Source organism: Budorcas taxicolor, chromosome 6 (genome assembly GCF_023091745.1).
Source record: "Budorcas taxicolor isolate Tak-1 chromosome 6, Takin1.1, whole genome shotgun sequence".
In the NCBI taxonomy this organism is placed as follows: Eukaryota; Metazoa; Chordata; class Mammalia; order Artiodactyla; family Bovidae; genus Budorcas; species Budorcas taxicolor.
Window position 1 is genome coordinate 101,824,549 of NC_068915.1, and position 26,838 is coordinate 101,851,386.

Consider the following 26,838-nt stretch of genomic DNA (forward strand, 5'->3'; position numbering starts at 1 on the left):
TCTTCAAGAGGAGAAAAGAGGGAGGCAGTGGTGCGATGGGTTCATTGCATCTAAGCCTTCCGTGTCACTGTTCAACGCAATAGCTGCTGGCCACGTGTGGCTGTTGTGCCCTTGCAGTGTGTCTGGTCTGAACAGAGATCAGTCCTGGTGTCCTGGAAACACACAATACGCACAGATTTCAGAGACTTGGTCTGGAGAAAAATGTCAAAGATCTCATCATTTAGATTGGTTACAAGTTAAACAATGAAAACACTTTTGGGATATGTTGGTTTTAAGTGAAACATACTTAGAGTTTGCCGCACTGGCTTCTTTTTACGATTTTAATGTGGCTCCTGGCCAATTTAAAATTGCTAGTTGTAGCTGCTAGTATTTTTCTCTTGGTCACAGCTGATCTAGGCTAAGCCTGCTGGTAGCCTTGGAAGCGGGAGTAAAAGCAGGGCAAATGGAAAGAAGGGAAGGAATGGAAGAAAACTGGGAACGACCAAGCTGTAGGATTTACACTTACGCCTTTTGGGAGGTCAGAGACACCCCTGAGGCATCTGGCCCTGATGTTGCAATCGACCTGAAGAAGTGCTCTGCGGCACGGAGGCGTTGGAGGGAGGAGGACAATGATTTCATTTTGGTCCTGTTAATCACAGGCTGTGCTTGCTGTAGGGAGGTTCCTTTGGCAGCAAAAAGTGGAGCTGGCAGAGGCCAGAGGTGGGGAGACCAGTTAGGTTGGGTCCTATGCCCCCATCACACCTGGCAGCTGCAGCCTCTGGGAGGAGGGGTCAGGGTGAGAGTGTGATACACTGTGTAAATTATGCTTAGTAGGTCATGCTGAATTTTACCATTGGGCTTTCCAAATTCCCACTTTTCCCCCTTTAATTCCCACAGCCTTTGCAGTGGGGGGGGGGGGGGGGGAGAAAGTGTGCAAATTATCTTGTGACCCTCCAATTTTAATGCAAATATTTAGACTACCGCAGCAGCTTACCTTTCTCCTTATTATTTTTGGAAGGAGATTGATTTCGTAGAGATGGGAAATTTCCAACTCAGATTTGCTTAGCTTTATTTCCTAGAATCAGAAGATGACTAAGAAAGTTTTTATTGGACTCTACTCATGGTCCAATGGTAAAGAACCTGCCTGCCAGTGCAGAGGAGAAGGCAATGGCACCCCACTCCAGTACTCTTGCCTGGAAAATCCCATGGATGGAGGAGCCTGGAAGGCTGCAGTCCATGGGGTCGCTGAGGGTCGGACACGACTGAGCGACTTCACTTTGACTTTGCACTTTCATGGTTTGGAGAAGGAAATGGCAACCCACTCCAGTGTTCTTGCCTGGAGAATCCCAGAGACGGGGGAGCCTGGTGGGCGGGGTCGCACAGAGTCAACACGACTGAAGCGGCTTAGTAGCAGCAGCAGCCAGTGAAGAGGATGCAAATTCGATCCCTGGTCCAGGAAGATTCCATATACCGCAGGGCACCTGAGTCCAAGTGCCCTAACAACGTAAGCCCATGCTCTAGGGCCTGTGCTCCACAGCAAGAGAACCCATTGCAGTGAGAAGCCAGTGAACTGCAGCTAGAGAAAGCCCACAAGCAGCAGTGAAGACCTGACGCAGTCAAAAATAATAAAATTAACTTTTTAAATGGTTGAAAAAAGAAAGTTTTTATTATGAAAGCTTCCCCCTCCCCTTTTTTGGAGGTTTTTCATTGATTCATTCACTGAGCAAGTACTTATGGAATATTGACTATGTCAGTATGTTAAAATCTAGTATCTCAAAGATGATCAAAATATAAGAGGTCCCTGTCTGTTTAGTCAGGAAGATAGGTGCACACATAAATTATGAAGCTGTGATAAATGCTAAAATGAAGTGTTGATAAAATGTTACAGGATCACAGAAGGAGGTGACATGTTGTGTGTGTGGTCTTTCTGCTAAGAACCAAGATTCTCCTGATTCATTTTGCTTTCATTTTCGGGGGAGGGGGGCGGGGTGGAGGGGCTTTGGCCTCATACCATCTTGTTTGAGGCATTGCTATGGCAGAATTCCACTTAGTCCTACTTAAACTTGAGAGTTTCTATAAATGCAGGGATTTATATTAAATATAGACTCCTTTTTGTGGCATTCCCACCATTGTCATTTTGGTTGCTGTGAGGTCGCTTTTCTTCTAAGATTTTAACTGCAGATGAAGGGATTAGACAGGAAATGCCATCAGGAATGGCTAACTTGTGATTTCCTGAAGGGGTGGTATGTCTTCTAATTAACAGTCTTCATATTGAGTATCTTGAAAGCCAACAATGTGAAACCACAGGAAAGCATTTGGTATACACTTAAAAGAAAAAGCTGGATGTAATGTTTTGGTCACATGCGTTGCATTCAGAAAAGAACTTTGTTGACTAGCTCACGATGAGGGTCACAACACAAAGATGAAGCTATCAGGTTGTGGTGTGGGGATTCTGCCATCCTTTCTGGTCTCAGATTCCAGGCCCCCTTTCTTTCCCAGTGTTATGAATGCTATTGACAGTCCCACCTGGGAGACTTCACTGGTAGTCCAATGGTTAAGACTCCATGCTTCCCATGGAAGGGCCATGTGTACCATCCCTGGTCGGGGAACTAAGATCCTGTATGCCATGGTCAAATTTATATATATATATAAAGACAGTCCTTCCTGGATTTTTCCCAGTCGGCTGCAGTTCTTATACCTCCAGCTGACTCCTGTTGCCTCCACCCCCTTCGGCTACTGGAAGGATCTTTCTAAAACCATTACTGCTTTAAAAACTCTACTCGCTCATTGCTGCCTAAAGAAAAATACTGCAGGCATCTGCAGCCTGCTGGGCAACCCCCTCTTTCATGCTTTCTCTGCTTCTCTCCTGAGCTGCTTCTAGTGCAGCGTGACTTTTCAGTGTTTTTCCCTAAAAGCCACGCCTCCTATGTTTCTGACCATGTTGGTCCCAGGCCCGGAGTCATCTTCCAACGCTATTTTGTTTTCCTAGGGAAATTCTATTTATCCTACCTTAACCTTTATTTGAACTGTGGTGTTGGAGAAAGCTCTTGAGAGAGTCCCTTGGACTGCAAGGAGATCCAACCAGTCCATTCTGAAGGAGATCAACCCTGGGATTTCTTTGGAAGGAATGATGCTAAAGGTGAAACTCCAGTACTTTGGCCACCTCACGCGAAGAGTTGACTCATTGGAAAAGACTCTGATGCTGGGAGGGATTGGGGGCAGAAGAAGAAGGGGACGACAGAGGATGAGATGGCCGGAATGCATCACTGACTCAATGGACGTGAGTCTGAGTGAACTCCGGGAGTTGGTGATAGACAGGGAGGCCTGGCGTGCTGCGATTCATGGGGTTGCAAAGAGTCAGGCACGACTGAGCAACTGAACTGAACTGAACCTTTATTTCAGAGAAGGCAATGGCACCCCACTCCAGTATGTCCATGAAAAATCCCATGGACAGAGGAGCCTGGTAGGCTGCAGTCCATGGGGTCGCTAAGAGTCGGGCACGACTGAGCGACTTCACTTTGACTTTTCACTTTCATGCATTGGAGAAGGAAATGGCAACCCACTCCAGTGTTCTTGCCTGGAGAATCCCAGGGATGGAGCCTGGGGGGCTACTGTCTACTGGGTCGCACAGAGTCAGACACGACTGAAGTGACTTAGCAGCAGCAGCAGCAGCAGCAACCTTTAGTTTGTTTCAGTTCAACAAAAGTTTATTGAGGGCTTCCTGTGCGCTGTGTGCTAGGGATACAGAACTCATTAAGACAGTCTTTCTTTTCAAAGGATTTAATAGTGTAAGGAGGCAGATAGACAAGTATTTGTTAGTATTTCCTATGTCCTAGGGTTAGATGTTGAAAATATACTGACAAAAGAGTTATACTTCCTGTCCCTCGTGAAGCATATATTCTAGGGGGAGACACATGAAATTTTAAAAGTGGATCTGTGAGACATACTATGAGCAAGGGACAGCCATTGATCTGAGAAAGCAAGCAACCTGGGTGAGTAGGAAAATCAATTCTTTTTGAAGAATTGAAGTGGCTGCGCTGCTGGGTGTGTGGGATCTTAGTTGCCCAACCAGAGATAGAACCTGTGCCCCCTGCAGTGGAAGCTCGGAGTCTTAACCATTGGACCATCAGGAAAGTCTCCTGGAAAATCAGTTTTAGATAAAATAGAGACAGGATTGGCTTCTTTAAGGAGGTGGCATGTTTAAAAAGACATTTAAAGAAATAATTCCAGTAAAGCATAGCAAAGGTTGTTATCACAGGAAGGGGAAGACAGAGGATGAGATGGTTGGATGGCATCACTGACTCAGTGGACATGAGTTTGAGTAAACGGGGAGTTGGTGATGCACAGGGAGGCCTGGTGTGCTGCAGTCCATGGGGTTGCAAAGAGACACGACTGAGTGACTGAACTGAACTGAAGTAGAGAAAACCTATTGATAGAATGTAAATCCAGTTGACTAGTTATAATCCATTGTGATACACTCAGTGATGCAAGGATGTAACAAAAGATACTTTGATCATGGGAGGGGCACCCGCAGTTTTTATCTCGATGCAGTGGAAGCATTTGGTGAGGGGTGGCTGAAGGGCTTCCCATGCAGAAGTGCAAAGGTTTGAAGCAATTTGAGTTGTGTTTACAGAATTTAAAGTAGTTTGGTATTATTGAAGCTTTATAGTGCAAAAAAGCCCAGAGGCAGGACTTGAGGCAGAGAAATAGGTGGTTACAAAAGGAACCCTGAGTGCCAGAGCTGGCTCAGAGCTCAGCCCATGCCCACTATCTAGGACAAGGGTTTTGTTTTTTGGTTTTTTTTAAAGTCTGTAACAGTTTCTTCATCTGTAAAACTGAGATGATGGTAGCAGCGACCTCATCAGGTCATTGTAAGGGTTAAGTACTTATAATAAAATGCTCAGAACCCTGTCTAGCACACAGGGTGGTGGTGGGCATGAATTTGTATTGACTTACTGTAGACCCTTGGAGGGTTATTTGCAGTGGAGTGACTCGCTCGTGGGTCTCTCTTTCAAGTGCCGTTTTAGAGGGAGTGTGAGCGTGTGTGAGCGTGTATATTGGGGAGGAAGGGGCTGGAGCTGAATTGTTGTGGGTTCCCTGAGCTTACCTTTCCCCCTCATTCCCAGCATAATTACTTGTTCCTCCACCTGTGTTCCCACAATGTTTCTTCTCCTCGGTGGCCTTTTCCCATTGTGTTTTATAGTTTGAATTTCTCACAGTAGACTGAGTTCCCTCAGGGTGTTAAGGACTATGGGTTACTCATCTTTACATGCCAGTGCCAAGAATAGTGCCTAACATTGGGCATACTGGGTGCTTCAGGAGGGTTTGTTGCATTTATTTGAAAGGTTTATTAGGGAGTTGCCCCAACTTATAATTTCAGGAGAAAGAGCCTCCCATGAAAAGTCTGGGCATGTTGCTATGGCAGGGTGTTTTCATTCTTTCATACACCAAATATTTATTGAGTGCCTACCGCACATGGTGCTGTGGGGGTACGAAGATGAATCAGTCGTCTATTCTGCCCTGGGTTGTGTTGACTCTTACAATCTTAATTGTGGGTGTGAGGGAAAAGGTGAATGGTTGCTGATAGGTTTAATGAGAACTAAGCTATGAAGTGGTTTAGTTGTATTGGGGTTTTTGTTTAGATGTCTAATTACTTCGATCAAAGAATCTCTGAGTGATTTGTTTTTGTTTTTTTTTAATGCTGTCTCATTGGTGGTGGTAGCTCATTTCTCATTGTTACATTTCATGTTTATATCATGACAGACTCTGTCTAGTGAATTGCATAGTGTAAAGTTTCACAGGAAGCCTGCTCCTTTCTCAGATTGTAATCCTAAATAGAAAGGATTCCACCCATGTGGGTTGGGGGCTATATCCTTGGCCTTGGACAAAATACCTTCCTGGATTCTTTATTTTTGAACGACTTTTTCTTGGACTCCTTAATCAGTCTTTGGTATTACATTAGATTAGAGGCACTTAGTCACAGGTTTTTATTACAGTAGTTTTAGGCTTTTGCCATGTTTGATCCTCCCCTGGGGAAGGAAATGGCAACCCACTCCAGTATTCTTGCCTAGAAAATCCCACTGAGGAGACTCTGGGCTACAGTCCATGGATTCCAAACAGTCAGACACCACTGAGTGACTAACACTTTCACTTTCACTTGGGCTTTTGCTGAGCTTCCCAGGTGGTGCTAGTGGCAAAGAACCTGCCTGCAAATGCAGGAAACATAATGAGACGTGGGGTCGATCCCTGGGTTGGGAAGATCCCCTGGAGGAGGGCATGGCAACCCACTCTAGTATTTTTGCCTGGAGAATCCCATGGACAGAGGAGCCTGGAGGGCTACAGCCTGTCAGGTTGCAGTTTTGGAGACTGAAGTGACTTAGCGTGCCTGCAGGCTTCTGCTTGTATCTGTCTCTGCTTTTGTCACTGAAATTCTCTGGTGAAGTGAAGTGAAGTGAAGTTGCTCAGTCGTGTCCGACTCTGCGACCCCATAGACTGTAGCCTGTCAGGCTCCTCCGTCCATGGGATTTTCCAGGCAAGAGTGATGGAGTGGATTGCCATTTCCTTCTCCAGGGGATCTTCCCGACCCAGAAATCGAACCCGGGTCTCCCACATTGCAGGCAGATGCTTTACCATCTGAGCCACCAGGGAAGCCCTTGTAGGCTATTCCACCACTTTTTTTTTTTTAATGGAAAAGGCAGGCTTGCTCTGCTGTGACCGTTTATTACTCTTTCCTTAAACTACCTCTAAAGCCTAGAAAACCCTTTCTCTTTTAGCCCAATGAACTACTCCATATTGAAAGTTGTATCAGATGCTCTCAACTCCAGTGCTGTGGAGACCACTGGGGTGCCAGATAAACTCTTCATCCTTGGCCTTCCCATACCCTCTGCCCACGTGTGTTAGCGTAGCAGGACCAGGTCCCAAGGCACCAGACCCCTCAAATGTGTGTTGATTAGATAAACTGCCATGAATAAAGCTTGTGTGTGTGTGTGTGAGTATGGAAGGGTGTATTTAGATGACTCAGAATTAAGGATTATGTTTAACAGTAAAGTGTCTTTGAAAACTCTTATTATAAAATATCAAACCTGTCAAAGCAGTTACATTTTCAAATGTCCCTTTACGATGAAAAGATGCTCATTCACGCATGAAAGGGGAGATGCAAATGAAAGGACACTACTCCATCATATCTCGTCTGTCAGGGTGGTAAAAAGCACAAGTTTTTGACAGCATGTTTTGTTGATAAGACTGTAGGAGGGAAAGTGCTGTGCTCTCGCTCATAGCTGATGGGAATGCAAAACGAATAACCCTATGAGGAGAATTTGGCAGTAGGCTGCAAAATTACAGTGGCACTTACCTCTGATCTAGCCAGCTCACTTCTAGGAATTTATCCCCAAGATATACTGGTGAAAAAAAGAAAAAGATATCTACAAGTTTATTCATTACAGACTCTATGTGATAGCAAAAGACTGGAAGCAATCCACATGTCAGTAGGGAGTTGGTTTTAAAAAGTAAAGAACTCTGGTTCTTTGGGACTAACCTGGTGATCCAGTAGCTAAAATCCTACCCTCCTAATGCAGGGGGAGCCCAGGCTCAGTCCCTTGTCAGGGAACTAGGTCCATATGACACAACTAAGAGTTTGCATTCCAGAACTGAAGATCCCACACGCTGCAACTAAGACCAGTGCACCCAAATAAATAAATACTAAAAATAAAAAATCTGGTCCTTCAACACAATGGAGGATTATACAACTATAAAAAAGAAATGAGGACTGTCTCTTTCTTTCTTTTTTTTTCAACTGGTGTTTGATCTCTATGATGCTAAAGCTGAAACTCCAGTACTTTGGCCACCTCATGCGAAGAGCTGACTCATTGGAAAAGACTCTGATGCTGGGAGGGATTGGGGGCAGGAGGAGAAGGGGATGACAGAGGATGAAATGGCTGGATGGCATCACTGACTCGATGGACGTGAGTCTGAGTGAACTCCGGGAGTTGGTGATGGACAGGGAAGCTTGGCGTGCTGCGATTCATGGGGTCGCAAAGAGTTGGACAGGACTGAGCGACTGAACTGAACTGATCTCTGATATATTATTTGAAAAAGTAAGATGTAGAATAGCATGTATAATTATGCTATTTTTTACCTAGGAAGGGAGGAAGAACATGAAAATGTATATGTATTTGCTTATATTAGAGAATATTAATAATATAAACCAAACATTGATGGTGGGACAAAAATAGATGCTAAACTCCCCTGAAGGTACCTTGCTTTGTGGCTCACTTTGGAACTATCAGATGCTACACATAGTTATAAATCAAAACTTGAATCAAAATTGGAGGGAGGAGTTGCTTTAAAAAAAGGAAAGCAACAATGAACAGATGGATTTAATAGTGTCTGAAGGTGGTTTATGTTTATTGAGAGGAATCATAGTCCTTACTTTGCACAGTTCCAGTATGCACAAACTTCAGTTCGTGGTTTAAGTGACACCGGTCCCCCAAGACAGTGGTTCAGATTTCAATTAGCACAGCAACTTCACAAAGTATAAACTTTGCTGCTAGCTCATTACTCCACACATGACTGTATAAATAACAAATGGCCTCCGGATCCATAGCCAATCATATCACTTTTTTTAAAGCCTTTTGGTGATTGGTCTCTGAGTTGCTCATTTAGTTCATGCAGAGATAGCAAAACGTATCTTAGTTTGTTGCCTCCATGTGTCCTAGTGATAAACCAATATGACATTTCCCATAAATGGATAATCGAAAGGGAGAACTGGCCAATGCAGGAAATGCAGGAAAGAACCAAAAAGTGACGAAGCTGGAAGTGAAGTTCTGATCGAGCATAAATGAACTTAAAGATGAAATAGCTGACTGGGCGTGTGCAGTCCTGAATGAGCAGAGTGACAGTAACTTACCGACATAAAGAAGGAAAGAGGTTGACTTGGAAAGGATGAAGATGTCCCAGGGGAAGCAGTGCCTCAAAAGCACTCATGTTAAAAGAAGTCCTGGAGATGTTTCACCACCCTCAAGAGCAAAGGATGAAATGTTGGAAGTTGAGCCATACTTAGAAATGAATATAGCGGTTTGCCAAAGTATAGAAAAGATGTTTGCTTTGTGTTGTGAGTTAATGTGGCAAGAAGAAGTCAAGCACCACTTAAAGAACTCTTAGAAAGGTTTTTTTAAAAACAAATACTGGGTTGGCCAAAAAGTCCATTTGGGTCAGTCACCTGAACCAACTTTTTGGCCAACCCAGTCAAATCATTCAGTTCTCAAATGTGTCTGTTTCAAATCGTAGTGTAGTAACTAAATATTAGTGTTACTATTTTGTTCATTTCCTTATAAACCCATAACCATATAAGTTACTTACTTTTTTATATATGTTATTTATGTATACCTATGTTGCATATGGGGCTTCCCTGGTGGCTCAGCTGGTAAAGAATCCACCTGTAGTGTGGGAGATCTGGGTTTGATCCCTGGTTTGGGAAGATCCCCTGGAGAAGGAAAAGGCTACCCACCCCAGTATTCTGGCCTGGAGAATTCCATGGGCTATATAGTCCATGGGTGTCAAAGAGTCGGACACAACTCAGCAACTTAAAAAAAAAAAAAAAGGATCCTGTTTAGATCTGGGCACACCAATTAAACTTGAATACTAACTGGATATTTGAGGTTAGCAAAAGAAAACTTATAAATATTAATTAAGATTAAAGGAAACATTTTAGGTGGGGTAATAGTATCACGCACGTGTGTGTGTGTGTGTGTGTGTGTGTTTAAGTCTTCAAATTGAAGTCTATTTAAGCCTGGAAAACCCTGGTGCTTGAATTTCTTACCCATGAAATAAGGAAGAGGATTGAATGTCTTTTCTGTTTTCTCTCTGTTCCTTACGTAATAGCCACTCCCGCTGATTTTTCTTCCCCAAATCTTTTACTATTATGTGCAAGCCGTGGTGTTGCTTGTACTCAAAACTTTATTTAATCAGTGTACCTCTTGTGGGGGGCCGGGGCGGGGGAGAGGAGTGTGTGGGGGGAATGGGCTGGAGCAGGAACTCCAGGGCTTGGACTGAATTATCTAATCGACCCTAGAAAGCTGCTCTGAGCTTTTCTCCTGGTCAAGGATCCCTTCAGGATAGGGAGGCATGGCACCCTTGCTTTGAAGTGACTCAGTCGTGTTTGACTCTTTTCGATCCCATGGATTGCAGCCTGCCAGGCTCCTCCATCCATGGAATTCTCCTGGCAAGAATACTGGAGTGGGTTGCCATTTCCCTCTCCAACCCTTGCTTTGGTAATACCCAAAAAGCCTTGGTTGACTGTCAACATCAAAGAGATGTGAAGAAAACACTGGGCCAGGGAATTCACCTCCCAAGAGCTGTGTGCCAGAGCTTACAACACAAGTTCTGGAAACCCCAGGTTCCCCAAGAGCAGTTTCAGACTGCCCACACAGAGGGTGCCTCCAGGAACAACTAGCCACCAACTGGCAGGTACCAACAGTGCCTAGGCCAGGGAAGTGCTTGCCAAAGATATCTTGGGTAACATGCTATAGATGTCATCAAAGTTTATTGAAAAACTTGGGCTTAAGTATTACACTGCACATATGCAGTAAAAGTCTGGCCAGAAAGAGTATTTCCCAGGAACTTGATTCAACTCTGATAAATAAATGTATGAGTATTAGAAAAATTGTTTGGGTAGAAAATAGTTTTTTGTTTATTATTTTATCTTGGTCTCTCAGCTGTGATCGACCTATATGAGGTTCTTGGAAAGCTCCAGCCTACCTGTATGGCCCCTTGCAATAATATATTTGTTAAAGGGAGGGAGAGAATTGCTGTTAGTTGAAATTATTTCAGCCAAGTTAGCTCTTATTTTAAAACCAATTTCTGTTCAGAAAATGTTGTCCTAGATGACACTGGGCTTTCCAGGTGGCTCAGTGGTAAAGAATTGAACTGCCAATGCAAGAGTCTCAGGAGACGAAGTTTCAGTCCCTGGGTTGGGAAGATCCCCTGGAGAAGGGAAAGGCAACCCATTCCAGTATTCTTGCCTGGAGAATCCAATGCACAGAGGAATTGGGTGGGTTACAGTCCTTGGGGTCGCATGTGAGCCTGGATGAGTAACTATTATCCCCCAGACTTGGTCATATTAACTTGCAGCTCTGCAGACTTTCCACCACCTTCTTTTTCTGAAGGGTGAAAATGACATCTTCAGTGTGACTTGTGAGTTCTGGTAGAGGACTTTAGTGTTCATGGTACCTGAAATATCAAGTAAAAAAAAGGGAACTGGAGTTCCATGTTTACTTCTAATTGCTTTTTGTAAATAGTCATAGAAAATTGGCAGATGCTGTGGTCCCAGACATTGCATTTCAACCCCAAATACTCCTAGAGGAAACCAGACCAACCAACCGTGATAATAAATGACCATTTGCCTTTTGCAGAAGCTGTCCAGCTGGGCTCAGAAGTAAAATTTGGGAGTGAGTGTGATGAAACACAGCTAGATGGCAGGAAAAATGATTTCCTTAAAGACTGCAAAAGTCATCCTATGACTGTTTCCTCGAGAGGGTAATGGTAGCTTCTCTGGAGAGGCTGCAGGGCACGGTGATTGAGAATGGGACCCTGGCCCAGGATGCTAGAGTCACAGCTCAGTCCCACCACTTACAGCTGCATGACTTAGAGAAAATTACCTGACTTCTTGGACTTCACTTTCTTTACCTGTAGAGCAGGCAATGGCACCCCACTCCAGTACTCTTGCCTGGGAAATCCCATAGATGGAGGAGCCTGGTAGGCTGCAGTCCATGGGGTCATGAAGAGTCAGACACGACTGGGCAACTTCACTTTCACTTTTCACTTTCATGCATTGGAGAAGGAAATGGCAACCCACTCCATTGTTCTTGCCTGGAGAATCCCAAAGACGGGGGAGCCTGGTGGGCTGCCGTCTATGGGGTCTCACAGAGTCAGACACGACTGTCGTGACTTAGCAGCAGCAGCAGAGCAGGATGGTAATACTGTACTTGGCTTAACAGCTTGTGGTGGGAATTAATTTAATATCAGCAGAGCACTTAGAGCAGGGCCAGACATACTGTGGGCAATCAGCAAACACTGGCCATTCATATCACTAGCAAAATGATTCCCAGTATCTTGCTTTTCACTGTGGCCAAGCAAGTGTCTCAAATACACGTACTGAGAAATACTTTTATATTTGGGTGAAAGTCATTTTTCTGTGAATTTCCAAGTCAAAAGTGTTAAACCTGTTAAGTTGTTAAGCATTTGAAGGCATGAAGCCAGTGGCTTTGAGGTGTCCAGGACACTCACAACTTCCCAGCTCACAACTCTCAACTTGACCCTTCCTTTCTGAGAACATAGGCAATACTGTAAACTAAAATTACTGTAATTTTCTTTCTTCTTCTTCTTTTTTTTAAATTTAGCTATACTGCCCTGGAGAAGGAGATGGCAGCCCACTCCAGTGTTCTTGCCTGGAGAATCCCAGGGATGGAGGATTCTGGTGGGCTGCCGTCTATGGGGTCACACAGAGTTGGACACGACTGAAGCAGCTTAGCAGCAGCAGCAGCAGCATACTGCCCAGCCTGTGGGATCTTAGTTCCCTGATCAGCCATTGAACCTGGGACCTGGCAGTTAAAATGCTGAGTCCTAACTACTGGATAGTTAGGAAACTCCCACTGCTGTGGTTTTCTCTTTAATGAGTCCATCCTTATGCTTAAAACTATTGAATTAGCTCAATAACTTATAGGTCCTTGATTAGGAAAAGGTTTAATTGGTTATGAATCAACTTTTTGTTCTTTAGACGTGTTTTACAGTTGACCCTTGAATATATGGGTTTGGACTGTTCAAGTCCACTTGTACTGGGATTATTGACAATAAGTGTGTACTGTAGCACTGCAGAATCCCAGGTTGGTTGAATCTGCAGATGCGGAATCTCAAATAAGGAGGAACCTCAGGTATGGAGGGCACACTATTAAGTGGTACATGGTATTTCTGCAAAGGGGGAAGGGTGCCTCTAATCCCTGAGTTGTTCAAGAGTCAACTGGATTTTCAAGATATGTGGAACTTAGAAAATGGAGCAGCTCTTTCTGTTGGTTACAGTAAGCTCTTAAAAGAGAAGTATTAAAATCCCTAAAACCTCTTTTATAGGGTTGCATAGGACTTTGGATGTTACATGTGCTTAATAAATGTTGATTTGATTTCATCTTAATTTTTCCGTTTTGCCTGTGACCTAGTAGTCATTCAGTCATGTCTGACTCTTTGTCACCCCAGGGACTGTAGCCCACCTGGCCCCTCCGTTCATGGAATTCTCCAGGCAGGAATACTGGAGTGGGTTGCCATTCCCTTCTCCAGGGGATCTTCCTGACCCAGGGATCAAACCCGGATGGTCTGCATTGCAGGCAGATTCTTTACTGTCTGAGCCACCAGGGAAGCCCAGGTAGGAGACAGAGCTCATGGTAAATAAACCTCACATAAAACTTCCCTGACTTTGGGGAGGAAATCCTCCATCCTCAAATGGAAAGTAAAATTGGTACCCCAAATTAGATTTTGAGTTGGTGGAATTTAAACATTTGCTGGGGATAAAAAGAGTGCATTTAGAACAGGCCTGGGTATCATAAGAAATGTCATCAGTTGACGTAATCTCTTTTATGTATGGAGAGATCAGATCTTACTGCAACTTAAAAGCTGCAATTTACTGATCGTTGTGGCTTGTCTGTGTATGTAATTTTTTTCCCCCTCACTAAAGGAAAAAACAGCCCCGCAAAGAAAGACTGGGAAATAGCCTCTTTCTTCCAGTTCTTACATCTTCCCCTTTTCTTACATGTAATCAGGAAAATTTGAGAGTAGTTTGAAGGGGTGGTAAAGGCTCCAGCAACAAAGAGGACTGTTGCAAAACATTGTTTAGAGATTAATGTTTTAGACCAAAGGTCAAGGGAATATCAGTCACTTGTCTTTGAGAGGTTAAGCAATTCATTTTGTTGTTGTCGAGTTTTCCATTTATTTATTTTATTTGTAAATCCAACTAGTCGATTACTTTAAGGAAGATATTCTAATTTGATGATACCTTAATACTTTAACATGGTTTAAATGAATACAAATATATTTTAAAGTGTAGCTAATGTACAGTATTATATCTTACAGGTGTACAGTAAAGTGATTCACAATTTTTAAAGGTTATACTCAACATTTGAGCTTATGGTTATCGTAACATATTGGCTGTTCTTCTTGTGTTTTATGATATATCCTTGTAGCTTTTAAAAAAAATAGTTATAATTTTTTGGCTCTACAAGGTCTTAGTTGCAGCACGAAGGATCTTTGTTGCAACATGTGAATTCTTTGTTACAACATATAGGATCTAGTTCCCTGACCAGGGATTGAACCTGGGCCTTTTGCGTGAAGTCTTAGCCACTGGGCTACCAGGGAAGTCCCCCTTGTAGCTTATTTTACACATAATAATTTGTACTTCTTAATCCTCTACTCCTAATTGCCCCTCTCCTCCACCTTCTCCTCATTAGTAACCACTAGTTTGTTCTCTGCATCTGGGAGTCTGTTTTTTTTGGTTCTATTCACTGGTTTGTTGTAATTTTTAGATTCTCTGTATAAGTGCTCTTATACAGTATTTGTCTTTCTCTGACTTACTTCACTTAGCATAATGCCCCCAAGTCCACCCATGTTGTTGCAAGTGGCAAAATTTCATTTTTGATGGCTCAGTAGTATTCCACTGTATATGTGTACTAGACATGTTCTTTATCTAGTTAGCTGTTGATTGACACTTAGGTTGCTCCCATATCTTGGCAACTGTAAATAATGCTGGGTTCAGTTCAGTTCAGTCATTCAGTCGTGTCTGACTCTTTGCGACCTTATGAATCGCAGCACGCCAGGCCTCCCTGTCCATCATCAACTCCCGGAGTTCACTCAGACTCATGTCCATCCAGTCAGTGATGCCATCCAGCCATCTCATCCTCGGTCATCCCCTTCTCCTCCTGCCCCCAATCCCTCCCAGCATCAGAGTCTTTTCCAATGAGTCAACTCTTTGCATGAGGTGGCCAAAGTACTGGAATTTCAGCTTTAGCATCATTCCTTCCAAAGAAATCCCAGGTTTGATCTCCTTCAGAATGGACTGGTTGGATCTCCTTACAGTCCAAGGGACTCTCAAGAGCCTTCTCCAACACCACAGTTCAAAAGCATCACTTCTTCGGCGCTCAGCCTTCTTCACAGTCCAACTCTCACATCCATACATGACCACAGGAAAAACCATAGCCTTGACTAGACGGACCTTTGTTGGCAAATGCTGGGTTAGGCAAGTCTTAAATATTCTGTATTTTATAAGGTAATGTTTCTCAGACCTTAATGGGCATACAGGTCACTAGGGATTTTACTAAAATGCAGATGCTGATTTGGTAGATCTGGGATGGAACCTAAGAGCTTGCATTTCTAACAAGTATCCCATGCAGGGCGCTGCAAGTCTTGACTCTGTGACCCTCCCTTGGAGGATCAAGGCTCAGAAGCAGAGATTCTCAAATATGACTGCACATTTTAACAAATATAGATGCATGGGTCCCCCTCCAGAGATTAACTGACCTGCGATGTGGCCTGAGTGTCAGGAACTGATCAGTCTCCCCCAGGTAATTCTCAGATGTGTAGCCAAGGTTTTAAACCACCGTCCAGTCTGGAGATTTGATTTCATTAGTTCCCCACTGGTTCAGTGGAAAAGAAACCACTTGCCAGTGCAGGAGATGCCTGTTCAATACTCCAGTGTTCTTGCCTGGGAAATCCCATGGATAGAGGAGACTGGCAGGCTACAGTTCATGAGGCCACAAGGAGCCGGACACCACTTAGCAATAAAGCAACACAGCACATATTTCATATCCAAGGGGAAGTTGTTCTCGTTCCCCAAGGGGAAGTACCTGCCTTCAAAGTGATGTCCTCTGTGTGGGAGTTTTTTGTTTTGTTTTCAATTTGTCCCCTTTTCCTTTGAATCTCATGTTTTGAAAGAGTCCCTCCACCAAGCAAACTCCATTTAAAACAATTTTGTTTGTGTTTCTATTTTTAAATCAATCCAACCACGTACAGTTGTCAGCTGGACTTCCGGATCAGCATGAGCTAACAATTGGTGTTGCCACACTCAGTTGGCGTGAGCTCCAGAAAAGCCCAGAGCAGAGTAGTCATTCACACACTTTCCATGGCAAATATGTGATTTCCTTAGGACTTTCAGAAATGTTGAAAATAATTCATTGGTCTCTAGTTGCTTTATTGGTGGACCCAGGTCAGTGTCCAGTGGCTGAATGATGAGAGAGTGCCTCAGGTTGGCTGTGTGGGGGGCATGCAGAGGCAGGAGGAATTCTTGCCTTCTACCCCTCCAGCAGAGTTCTTCGCAGTTTTGTTCCTTAATTATCTGCATTATCTTCTGTCTGCCTTTCCCATAAACAGACACTCCCTTTAATCCCATCCAGCCTCATGACTTGATAGACATGAGAGTTAAGAGGTTTTAGTAGGTAGAGGGTGTGACTAAGATATCAGAGAAGTCTTCTGAGAAGAACTGCCTTGGTTGGGATTTGTTCCCTGGTGGCCCAGTCAGTAAAGAATCTGCCTGCAGTGCAGGAGACCTGGGTTTGATCCCTGGGTCAGGATATTCCCGTGGAGGAGGAAATGGCGACCCACTCCAGTATTCTTGCCTGGAAAATGCCATGGACAGAGGAGCCTGGCAGCCTACACTCCTTGGGGAGTCGCAAGAGTCGAACACGACTTAGTGCCTAAACCACCAGCACAGGGTGTCTCCAGCTGGGGAAGGGGGGAAGGGGCATTCCAATGAAGAGGAAATACTCTGTGCACAGGAAAAGTATCTGGCTGGAGGGCTCTTGTGGTAATAGGGTGGGGAGGGGACTGAGGTTGGTTGGTGGATGAGAAAGAAAGCTACTGATGTTGGGCCAAATTGGGAAGGGTATTAGATGTACCTGTAACAAGTTTAGTCTTCAGCTCTGAGGCAGGGAAAATACATTGTTGTTGTTGTTTTTCCTTTCTTTCTTTTTTTTGGTGAGAGAGTAACATCTGATTTGTATTTTAGGAACAATGTATTCTTGTGGGACTGAAGGCTAAGTGGGGAGAGAGACTTGTCTAAGGAAAGACTTCTTACCTGAAGCTGTTGAAAAAGCATGATGTATGCAGAACCTGAACGCAGAGAATGGTAGATGTTCTACAAAGAATGAAAGGCATTATGGTTATTTCAGATTTCCAATAGGAATCCGGTGATGGAAGACTCAGCGAATTGGTACAATATTGACTCATTAAATATAAGTTGGTAAGTTAAGGATGCATACTGTTGGTGACCGAGCAGTGGCATCTAAACTTGAGTGTGAAACAGAATCACCACAAGGGCTTGTTGGACCACACCCACTGAGTTTCTGCTTCTGTAGGTTTGGGTGGGGCCTGAAAGTTAGCAAAGGAATGCAGGCCTGGAGTAGCAGAGGAACCCAGTGAAACAAATGGAAGACGAACAAGCTGGTAGCACTTCAGCCCAACCATATCCATAATTAAGATAAATGAATAAATATATCAGGTACAAGGCAAAGATACAGTAGACTGGGTTTTCATTTCCGTTGCTCAGCTGTGTCCGACTCTTTGCGACCCCATGGACTGCAGTTCACCAGGTTTCCCTGTCCATCACCAGCTCCTGGAGTTTGCTCAGATTCATGTCCATTGAGTTGGTGTTGCTCTCTAGCCATCTCAGCCTCTGCCACCCCCCTTCTCCTTTTGCCTTCAGCCTTTGCCAGCATCAGGGTCTTTTCCAATAAGTCAGCCCTTTTCATCAGGTGGCCAAAGTCTTGGAGCTTCAGCTTCAGCATGTCCTTCCAATGAATATTCAGGGTTGATTTCCTTTAGGATTGACTGGTTTGGTCTCTGTGCAGTCCAAGGGATTCTCAAGAGTCTTCTCCAGCACCACAATTCAAAAGCATCATTTTTTTTTTTTTTTTTTGGCCCTCAGCCTTCTTTAAAGACGTTTTCCCTGGAGATATGCAAACAGGCCAGTTTAGGAAGAGAAATTGCATTCTTGCACGAAGAAGTGGATTAGAGGATCTACTTTGGTCTCCTTTCTGGATTTAAGATTTGGTCATAGTTTATTTTCTACAATAATGATAAATTATTATATTGCAAAAATGATAAGTTATAAATAACAATACAGATAAATGTTCATTTTATACTTAGAATATTTTTAAATGCCCAGAATAAGACAAGTCATTCCATCCTTCCCAGCCAGGCATACCTGTAGCTAGCCTTTGGTACAGAGACCCACTCAGTCTTTTGAATACACAAATTTATTTACAATTTTGAAGAAGTGGGTTCATAACAAGTACACTGTATAACTTTTCTTTAACCTTATATCTTTTCATGTCATAAAATATTTTTGTAAAACAGAAGGATGAAGCATTTTCAACCCAGGAGGAGAAAAAGCATTTTGAGACTGATTAAATCCATACAACTAGTCTCAAAATGCTTTTTCTCTTCCTGGGTTGAATATGCTTCTGCCTCCCCCCAGTCTGCTAATTGAAGGTCCTCTGAATTCTGCCTTCTGCTTTTATTCCCAAGAATGGAAGCAGCTAACCATAAAGAAGGCAGAGCGCCAAAGAACTTTTGCTTTTGAACTCTGGTGCTAGAGAAGATTCTTGAGAGTCCCTTGGCCTGCAAGGAGATCAAACCCATCAATCCCAAAGGAAATCAACCCTAAATATTCATTGGAAGGACTGATCCTGATGCTGAAACTCTTTATACTTTGGCCACCTGATGCAAAAAGCTGACTCATTGGAAAAGACCCTGATGCTGGGAAAGATTGAAGGCAGGAGGAAAGGGGGGCAGCAGAGGATGAGATGGTTAAATAGCATCACCGATTCAATGGACCTAAGTTTGAGCAAACTCTGGTAGATAGGGAAGGTCAGGGAAGCCTCCCATGCTGCAGTCCCTGGAGTTGCAAAGAATCCGGCAAGACTTAGAGACTGGACAACCATACCACCGCCGCCCCCACCCCCACCCCGCCCATCCCTTCTCCGGGGAAGGTGAGACTGTCCCCTCCCTGTCTAGAGAAACCACCCTTTGCAGGTCCAAGCAGTGGCTCAGTTTGAATGATGGGTGGCTCTTGGCATTTCTGAGGTGATACGTATCACTAAGTGAATAATCCTTTGGGGACAGCCTCCCAAAGTGCCTTTTTTAATACCCAGGAAAGTGTTTTTGGGGCAGCTGGGAAGCATGAACTTGGTTTTGTGGGAAGAGGTTTGTGCTGGAGTTACAGTTCTGGAGGGTCACTGATGTTTTTGCCCAAGATAGCATACAGACTGAGAGATAAGGGACATTTTCTAGCATCTTATATTGGTTCCTGGATGTATGAGCAGAAAGAATTATAAAACACAATGAGTTCCCCCCAAATAGAGAGGTATCATGTAAGTCCACAGAGGAGTTTTGAGGAAGCTTGGATCACAAAGCAAACTGACCACTGTTTGTTTAGGAAGCTTGGCTGTGGTGGCAGGGGATTGGGCAGTAGTGTGTAAGGAGAAGAGACTGATATGTGGGGGAAATAGCCGATTCTACAGAAAGCCATGGCAGAGAAAATAGAAGGTGAGCCTGGAGCCTCATAGTACCAGGAAGTAAGGAAGTGCTTAAAAGGCAAACAGATAGAAGCAAGTCAAAGGGATCAGGAGCTGATGGGAAAGGGCTTCCAGTGGCCAGAGCCAGAACAATCTGAGCAGTAAAACCCATTGTGGAGTACTGGGTTAAAGCCCGAAGGATGAAGTAAGTATCTATGAGTATATACTATACTGGGGCTTCCCTGGTGGCTCAGACTGTAAAGAATCTGTCTGTAATGTAGGAGACTCAAGTTTGATCCCTGGGTTGGGAAGATCCCCTGGAGAAGGGAATGGCTACCCACTCCAGTATTCTTGCCTGGGAAATCCTTTGGACAGAGGAGCCTGGAGGGCTACAGTTCATGGGGTTGCAAAGAGTCCAGCAGGACTGAATGACTAACACTTTTTGCTTAGCAACTGAGCAACAACAACATACTCCTTATTTGTAAGGTAAATTGGGTTCATTAGCTGAGTGAACCTTAAGGGCCAAGGATTCTTCACCTGAAGTCTATGGAGCCTCCAATCCTCCCTAAGTGGGCTGCACGGGGACCTTAAACATCAAAGTATAGCAAATATTATGTGTAAGGATCTGTATCCTCAAGTCTCATCAGGAAGCCAAGGAATTCTGTGCCCTCAAAAGGTTAGGAATGTCTTTTGTTCATTTTCACTGCTGAACAAGACTGTAGGTTGGATACAATGGTGTTTTCAAAACACTTGGAGAAAATCACGCCCACGTGTGTACTGCACTACTTCTTCAGCCACAGGCAGTATCCAATTCCAGAATCATTTCTCCCGTGCTTTCCTATAGTTTTGGTAGATCTATTACAAATCGAGTGTAATCCCAATTCAGTTTCAAATTACCCTCAGTAAGTTACATTACAAATGATCTTGAGAGCTCTGGGAATGTCAGGTGTACTGATGATCTGTTGACTTCGTATTTCCTTGCGTGTTAATATTTGCCGTATTCTTTCATCTCCTCCTCTTTAGTGGAATAGAACAACACAGTTCACAGGGGAAAATGTAATTTTAATATAAGTGATTTTACATTACTAGCCAATGATAAGTGGAAATTTTGTGAGTAAATGCCATTATGCAGTATTGTTTCTGCTGCTTTTATATGTCTGATACCAACTTAAAGCATAAATGATCATGATCATGCTTGATATTTAGAATAACTGTGAGAAAGATGGGCTAACAGCTAACCCATTACCTGTTAACTTAAATAATGTTTTTATTTTGAGAAAAACAAAACTATTTCCAAAGTTAAAAACTTAAGTAAGAAAAACAGCGTTATGCAAATCTCTTTACTGTCTAGCTTAGTAGAAGACAGCTGGATTCTCATATCTGTTCTGAATTCAGTGTGTTGCAGTGTTATTTTGGTTGAAATCTATGAAAATGAGAAAATGTAGCCTCACACAGGAAAAGGAGGAGTACTTTAATACCTTTTTTGATATTATATCAAAAGTCTACAATCATAGTTTCCTAAAAGTTAGTTGCAGTGTAGAATCTGGAGTCATTTCATTGAACTGTTTTTAATCTTTCATATATTAAAATCCATTGGTCTTTCCTGCACTTTCAGTGGACCCTTAACCTATGCACGATTTTGTACTATTTAGAAAATTCTGGTCACTAGGTTAGGCAGGTCTTCTAAAGCCACGTTCCTCACCATCCTTACTTCATCAGGGACGTCTTGAAGTACTGGGAAGCTATCAAGCTCACCATGACAGGTGTCAAGTTTTCCAAAATGCTTCAAAACTCAAATTTTATCATTGGCAGTAAATACTGTCAGTTGTTTCCCCGGAAGAAACAGACTCACTTTGTTCATTTTTGTGAAAATGACGGCCAGGTAACAAATCAGTCAGTTCAGTTGCTCAGTCATGTCTGACTGTGGCATGCCAGGCTTCCCTATCCTTCACCATCTCCAGGAGTTTGCTCAAACTCAATGTCTATTGAGTTGATGATGCCATCCAGTCATCTTGTCCTCTATTGTCCCCTTCTCTTCCTGCTTTCAATCTTTTCCAGCATCAGGGTCTTTTCTAATGAGTCGACTCTTCAAATCAGGGGGCCAAAGTACTGGAGCTCCAGCTTCAGCCTCAGTCCTTCCAGTGAATATTCAGGACTGATTTCCTTCAGGATTGACTGGTTTGATGTCCTTGCAGTCCAAGGAACCCTCAAGAGTCTTCTCCAGCACCACAGTTCAAAAGCATCAGTTCTTTGGTGATTAGCCTTCTTTATGGTCCATCCCTTACATCCATACATGACTACTTTCCCATTTTGTCACAAAGAACACTAAAATGACCTGTATGCAAGGGTCACGATTTACTAAAAGTAGTAATCCCTACTGGTCGTTTCATTAAGGATATATGTAAACACTTTTTTTTGTTTTAACTGCTAATGTGTGGTGAAGAGCCACTGCCTTGTTGAGTGATAAGGCTCCAGCAGTTTCCCCACAATTGCTTTTGCACCAGCACAGTGAAAACGACAATGTCTTTGTGTTATTCTAAAAATAGCTGTGACCTTTGAGAAGGTCTCAGGGACTCCCGGGAGACCACTAATCACACTTTGAGAACCACTATAAAGATGCTTTTGTGCCTTCCTCCTACCCCATCAGCCCCCACCCCACAGCCTTGCAGTTTTCAGGCAGATGTCAACATTTCTCTGTGCATGGCTCCTTAGTAATACAGTCTGGAGTAGCTCTGCGAGTTTGGTGACATCGTCATGATTCTAGGCGGCAGGGGGACATGCATCTAAGTTTTCAGCCCCCTACAGCGTGCTGCTGGTCCCCAGTGAGATGCTGAAGCCCACCTTTCCTCCCGTTTAGCGTCGTTGTCTCCTGCTTAGCTCTAGGCAGAATTTAAATGCCTTTCGTGGTCCCCCTAGTAGGACACGGTTTCGTTTGTACTTATAGCGTTTAATATATTGTCGGCTTGCATCCTAAGTTATTTTCTAAAAACTGGTCAGTTCCTTAATGACGTCTGTCAGTGCCAAACGAGTGGCTGTTGCCTTTTCGTGTCTGCATGTTGTCCAGTAACAGAGAGGGCGTTTTGTAAACATTTGTTTCAAATCAAAACTGAAAGCCAACAAAGTCTAACAAGTGTGCGGTAGTCGCACATTTCCTGACTGCAAGCGTTGGCACGATCAAAAGTAGAGAACTTGATCTGCTGCTGTGGTGTGTGTGTTGTTTTTTTTTTTTAATTCCTAGTTCACTTCAGGTTCTGGGCCCCAGTATTCAGCACCGATTCAAACCGGGGCTGGAGTTCGGAGCGTCGGGGTACTGCGTGTTCCGGCCGTGTGTGTACATTGCTAAAACCTTGGCAGGAGAGCGGTCGCCAGAAGCCTGCAGGCGGGGCTCGGCTGCGAGCGGGCCAGCTGGGCTGCGTCGGCGCTCGGGGCTCGGCGCCCCCGCCCGGCACAGCCTCGGGCTTGCCCCGCCGAGCGCCCTGCCCTTTTAAGGAGTCGGGCCGTACCACCAGAACTCTGTGGGCGGGGGTGTCCGGGCGAACTCGGACACCTCGAGGTGAGCCCAAGGACGGTTTTCTTTCCCCTGCTAATGCGGGCCGGCGTGCCAGCGCCGCTCAGCGGGAGCTGCGCTTTGGTGGGCTCGGCGCCGAGGGAGCCCTGGCGGCGTCCCTTCCTCCGGAGTCGCCCGCAGGGATCGCGGTCGCTGTCGGCTTCGGACGCGACGCTCCCCCGGCCGGTCCGGAGTGGAGCGCGCCTGCAGAGGCCCCAGTGCCCGGATGTCTATCAGGATTAGCGCGAGCCAATACGCTCGGAGCCGGAGGCTGCGCTGAGGACGCCCGGGCTGCCGGAGCAGGTAGTCCCGTCACCTCGGGGAGTCGCGCTGGGGAATCGTCCCCGCCCGGCCCCGGCAAATGGTGAGCGCGGCGCCGGCAGTAGGGCCGCGGCTTGGAGGCGCTGATGGACGGCAGACCTTGAGCTCTACAGACTGAATTATGGCAGCCCAGTCAAGGTAAGGCAGGCGCCGAGAGAAACTTTTCCAAATGTGTGTGAGTGGCGAGGGGGATGGAAGGTTGCAGGGGAAGGGTTGGGGTGCTGTGCAGAAGACCGGCAGGAAGCAGCTTTGTCATTGCTTTCTCATCGTTATGTATGTCAGATTTTAAAAAGTAAAAAAAAAAAAAAGTCTGGAGGACGTACTAGACCATTTCTGCAGAGGACAGGAAGAGGGGTCGAGTTAAAGTTAAGGTTCAAGTTAGATTTCTCTTCTCTGGCCGCCCCACAACCCCCATAATTATTTTCAGGGAGATCAAGTTGGCTTAACCTGTCTGCCTTTGCCCAAATCGTCCTTTAGTATCTTTGTGCACCTCACTTAGGTTCTCCTGATTTTTTTTCTCCTCCCTCTGGTAATGCCTTGAGCAGCACTTTGAAAATCAATTAACGCGAAACAGTTCGCCTTGGGGGTTGATGGTTGAGAATTTGCCTGGTAAGTGACTGGAAATTTTACTGCCAAAATGTAGGATCGCACATAAAACGGCACAGCTTTCGTGAATCTGCTGAGTAGGCAAAGACCAGGAATGTACCGGGGTTGGTGAAGGGAGAGGATAATGAACAGCAGTTGCTGTCAGAGGAACGCTATAGTAAGAACCTCCAACCCTGACTTTCCCTGGTTTGTTACCTCTTTTTTTTTCCTTTTGGTAAATGAGCCTTTAAGAGTGATGACAAGGCATCAGTGATTATGAGGTTCAGACTGCTGTGTGTGCTGTCATTTTAGTTGTGACAGCAGTTGGGGCTAAAGGAGGCTTAAGAACTTAGATATGCCTTCTTTTTTAACTTGCAGTTTTATTAAAAAGTCCTTTGGTGTCACGTTTAAAATGATTGGAGGGCTGCTCAAGTTGCTTTTTGAGGTTGTAGAGTCATTTGGGGGAACCTTACGAGGCTCAACACAAGTCGGGTCTGAAGACCCAGATATGTCAGAGAAATAGATGCTTTCCTGTTGAAGTGTAGGCTTGATGAGTTTAAATTCTTTTCCTAAGAGAGAGAACTTTCTAGGAAGAGAACTTCACTCTATAGAGCATCTCCTATGTGCTCTGTGCATAATTAATCCTCTCCTCTGAGTGGTTTATCCCCTGCCCCCATTTTATTGGTTTTTCTAAGAAGGAGGTTCTTGGGGCCGTGTTGTAGGAAAACTTTGCTGAGAAACTGCAGTTGCATCTTTATTTTTACTAGCCTTGACTGAAATGTAAACTGCCTGAAGGGTCCAGGGCATCAAAACCTTGGATTAAGACATTGTGATTAAGAAATTGAATAGTATGTAACAGTGCTCAAAGCTAGAAAGCAGAGATTTGAACTCAGGTGTGAGTGATTTCAGTGTCTGCGCCCTGAAACTAATGAAGAGTAAAATGAGGTAATAGCTAAATTGGACATGGCTGTGTGCCAGGCACAGCGGCTGTAATTGGATTACCTGGTTGACTCTTTGCAGTCACTTAAGTAGGTAAGTACTTTTTCTTTTTCACATTTGTTCAGGAAACTGAGGCCCAGTCAGTCTTTTCTTGCTTGAGGTTACCCAGGTGGAGCAGTGCCCAACTCCTGAGAGGCCTGCAGCGTTTCCTCACTTTCAGGCTGCCTCTTTAATGCTGAGATGAGGTGTCAAAGGGGAGCTGCAGAGCCTCAATCTAAAGGCACAAAAAAGCAGTTTCTGCCAGAAATAATCTGCTGTAAGATGTAGAAATCCGAGTTATCAGCATGGTCGTTCAATTTGCTGGTGATTGAAATAGGAAGACTATACACATTTCGCTCTTCTCCCTGGCCTTCAGATGTGCCCTTGAACGAGGAACAAAGCCACAAGGCCATGATGTCTTGTTTGCATTATGTCTACCTTATGGAGTGTCTCTCACAAGCAGTAAATGTGCATTTTCTTTTCTTTTCTAAGTGTGTGTGCCAGCATGCACTCACATGCTCAGTTGTGTCCCAACTCTTTGCAACCCCCATAGACTGTAACCTGCCAGGCTCCTCTGACCCTGAAGTTTTCCAGGCAGGAATACTGGAGTGGGGGTGCAATGCTCTCCCCCAGGGGATCTTTCTGACTCAACCCACATCTCTTGGTCTCCTGGACTGGCAGGCAGGTTTTTTACCACTAGCTCCCAGCTGGGAAGCCTTCTTTCTTTTTTACCACATCAATAACTGTGTTTTATTTATTTTGTATTTCTTCTGCAGAGGGTCCAGAAATCATTTTAGTTACATTCATCACAGATATAATCTGAATTTTGTTTTCACGCAATATTATATGATAAGCATTGTTCTAAACTGCTACTTACTCTTTAAAATTACTGTTTTGTCTAACTCCCAGTGTTCCAGTACACTGAAACATCAGAATTTATTTAACTTTCCTGTAGTTTATTGCTTTATAAACTTTATATTGGCGTTCAGTTGATCAACAATGTTGTGTTTCAGGTGTACAGCAGAGTGATTCAGTTATGCATATACATGTATCTGTTCTTTTCAAATTATTTTCCCATTTAGGTTGTTTTATAACTTTGAGCAGAGTTCCCTGTGCTATACAGTAGGTCCTTGTTGGTTATCCATTTTAAATATAGCAGTGTGTGCATGTCAGTCCCAAACTCCCTGACTTCTTCCCCACCCCATCCATAAGTTCATTTGTTGTCCGTTTCTGTTTTATGTTCATTTGTATTTTTTAAAAGATTCTACATGTTAGCAATATCATTTCTTTTTCTGTTTGACTTCACTCAGTATCAGTTCAGTTCAGTCGCTCAGTTGTGTCTGACTCCATCCATATTACTGTGAATAACATTATTTCATTCTTTTTAAAGGTGAAGGCAATGGCAACCCACTCCAGTACTCTTGTCTGGAAAACCCCATGGACGGAGGAGCCTGGTAGGCTGCAGTCCATGGGGTCACAAAGAGTTGGACACTTTCTGAGCGACTTCACTTTCACTTTTCACTTTTATGCACTGGAGAAGGAAATGGCAACCCACTCCAGTGTTCTTGCCTGGAGAATCCCAGGGATGGGGGAGCCTGGTGGGCTGTCATCTATGGGGTCGCACAGAGTCGGACACGACTGAAGCGACTTAGCAGCAGCAGCAGCAATATTCCTTTACACACACACACACACACACACACATATTATACATACAGACATAGGGGCTTCCCAGGTGGTGCTAGTGGTAGAGAACCTGCTTCTAGTGCAGGAGATGTAAGAGACATGAGTTTGATCCCTGGGTTGGAAAGAGCCCCTGGAGAAGGGCATGGCAACCCACTCCAGTATTCCTGCCATGAGAATCCGATGGACAGAAGAACTAGCAGG

The 26,838-nt window shown here is 44.2% G+C and overlaps 1 protein-coding gene across 4 annotated transcripts in view; it reads left to right on the top strand.

Annotated features, from left to right (window-relative positions):
- Nucleotides 1–23,403: 23,403 nt before the first annotated feature.
- AFF1 (ALF transcription elongation factor 1) overlaps nt 23,404–26,838 on the top strand; it is a 142,016-nt gene continuing 138,581 nt past the window's right edge. For all 4 annotated transcript variants that reach the window (XM_052641631.1, XM_052641633.1, XM_052641632.1 and 1 more), the window contains exon 1: nt 23,404–23,529. In XM_052641631.1, the coding sequence (XP_052497591.1) occupies nt 23,513–23,529 (17 nt within the window). In that variant the 5' untranslated portion in view covers nt 23,404–23,512. The remainder of the gene's footprint in view (nt 23,530–26,838) is intronic.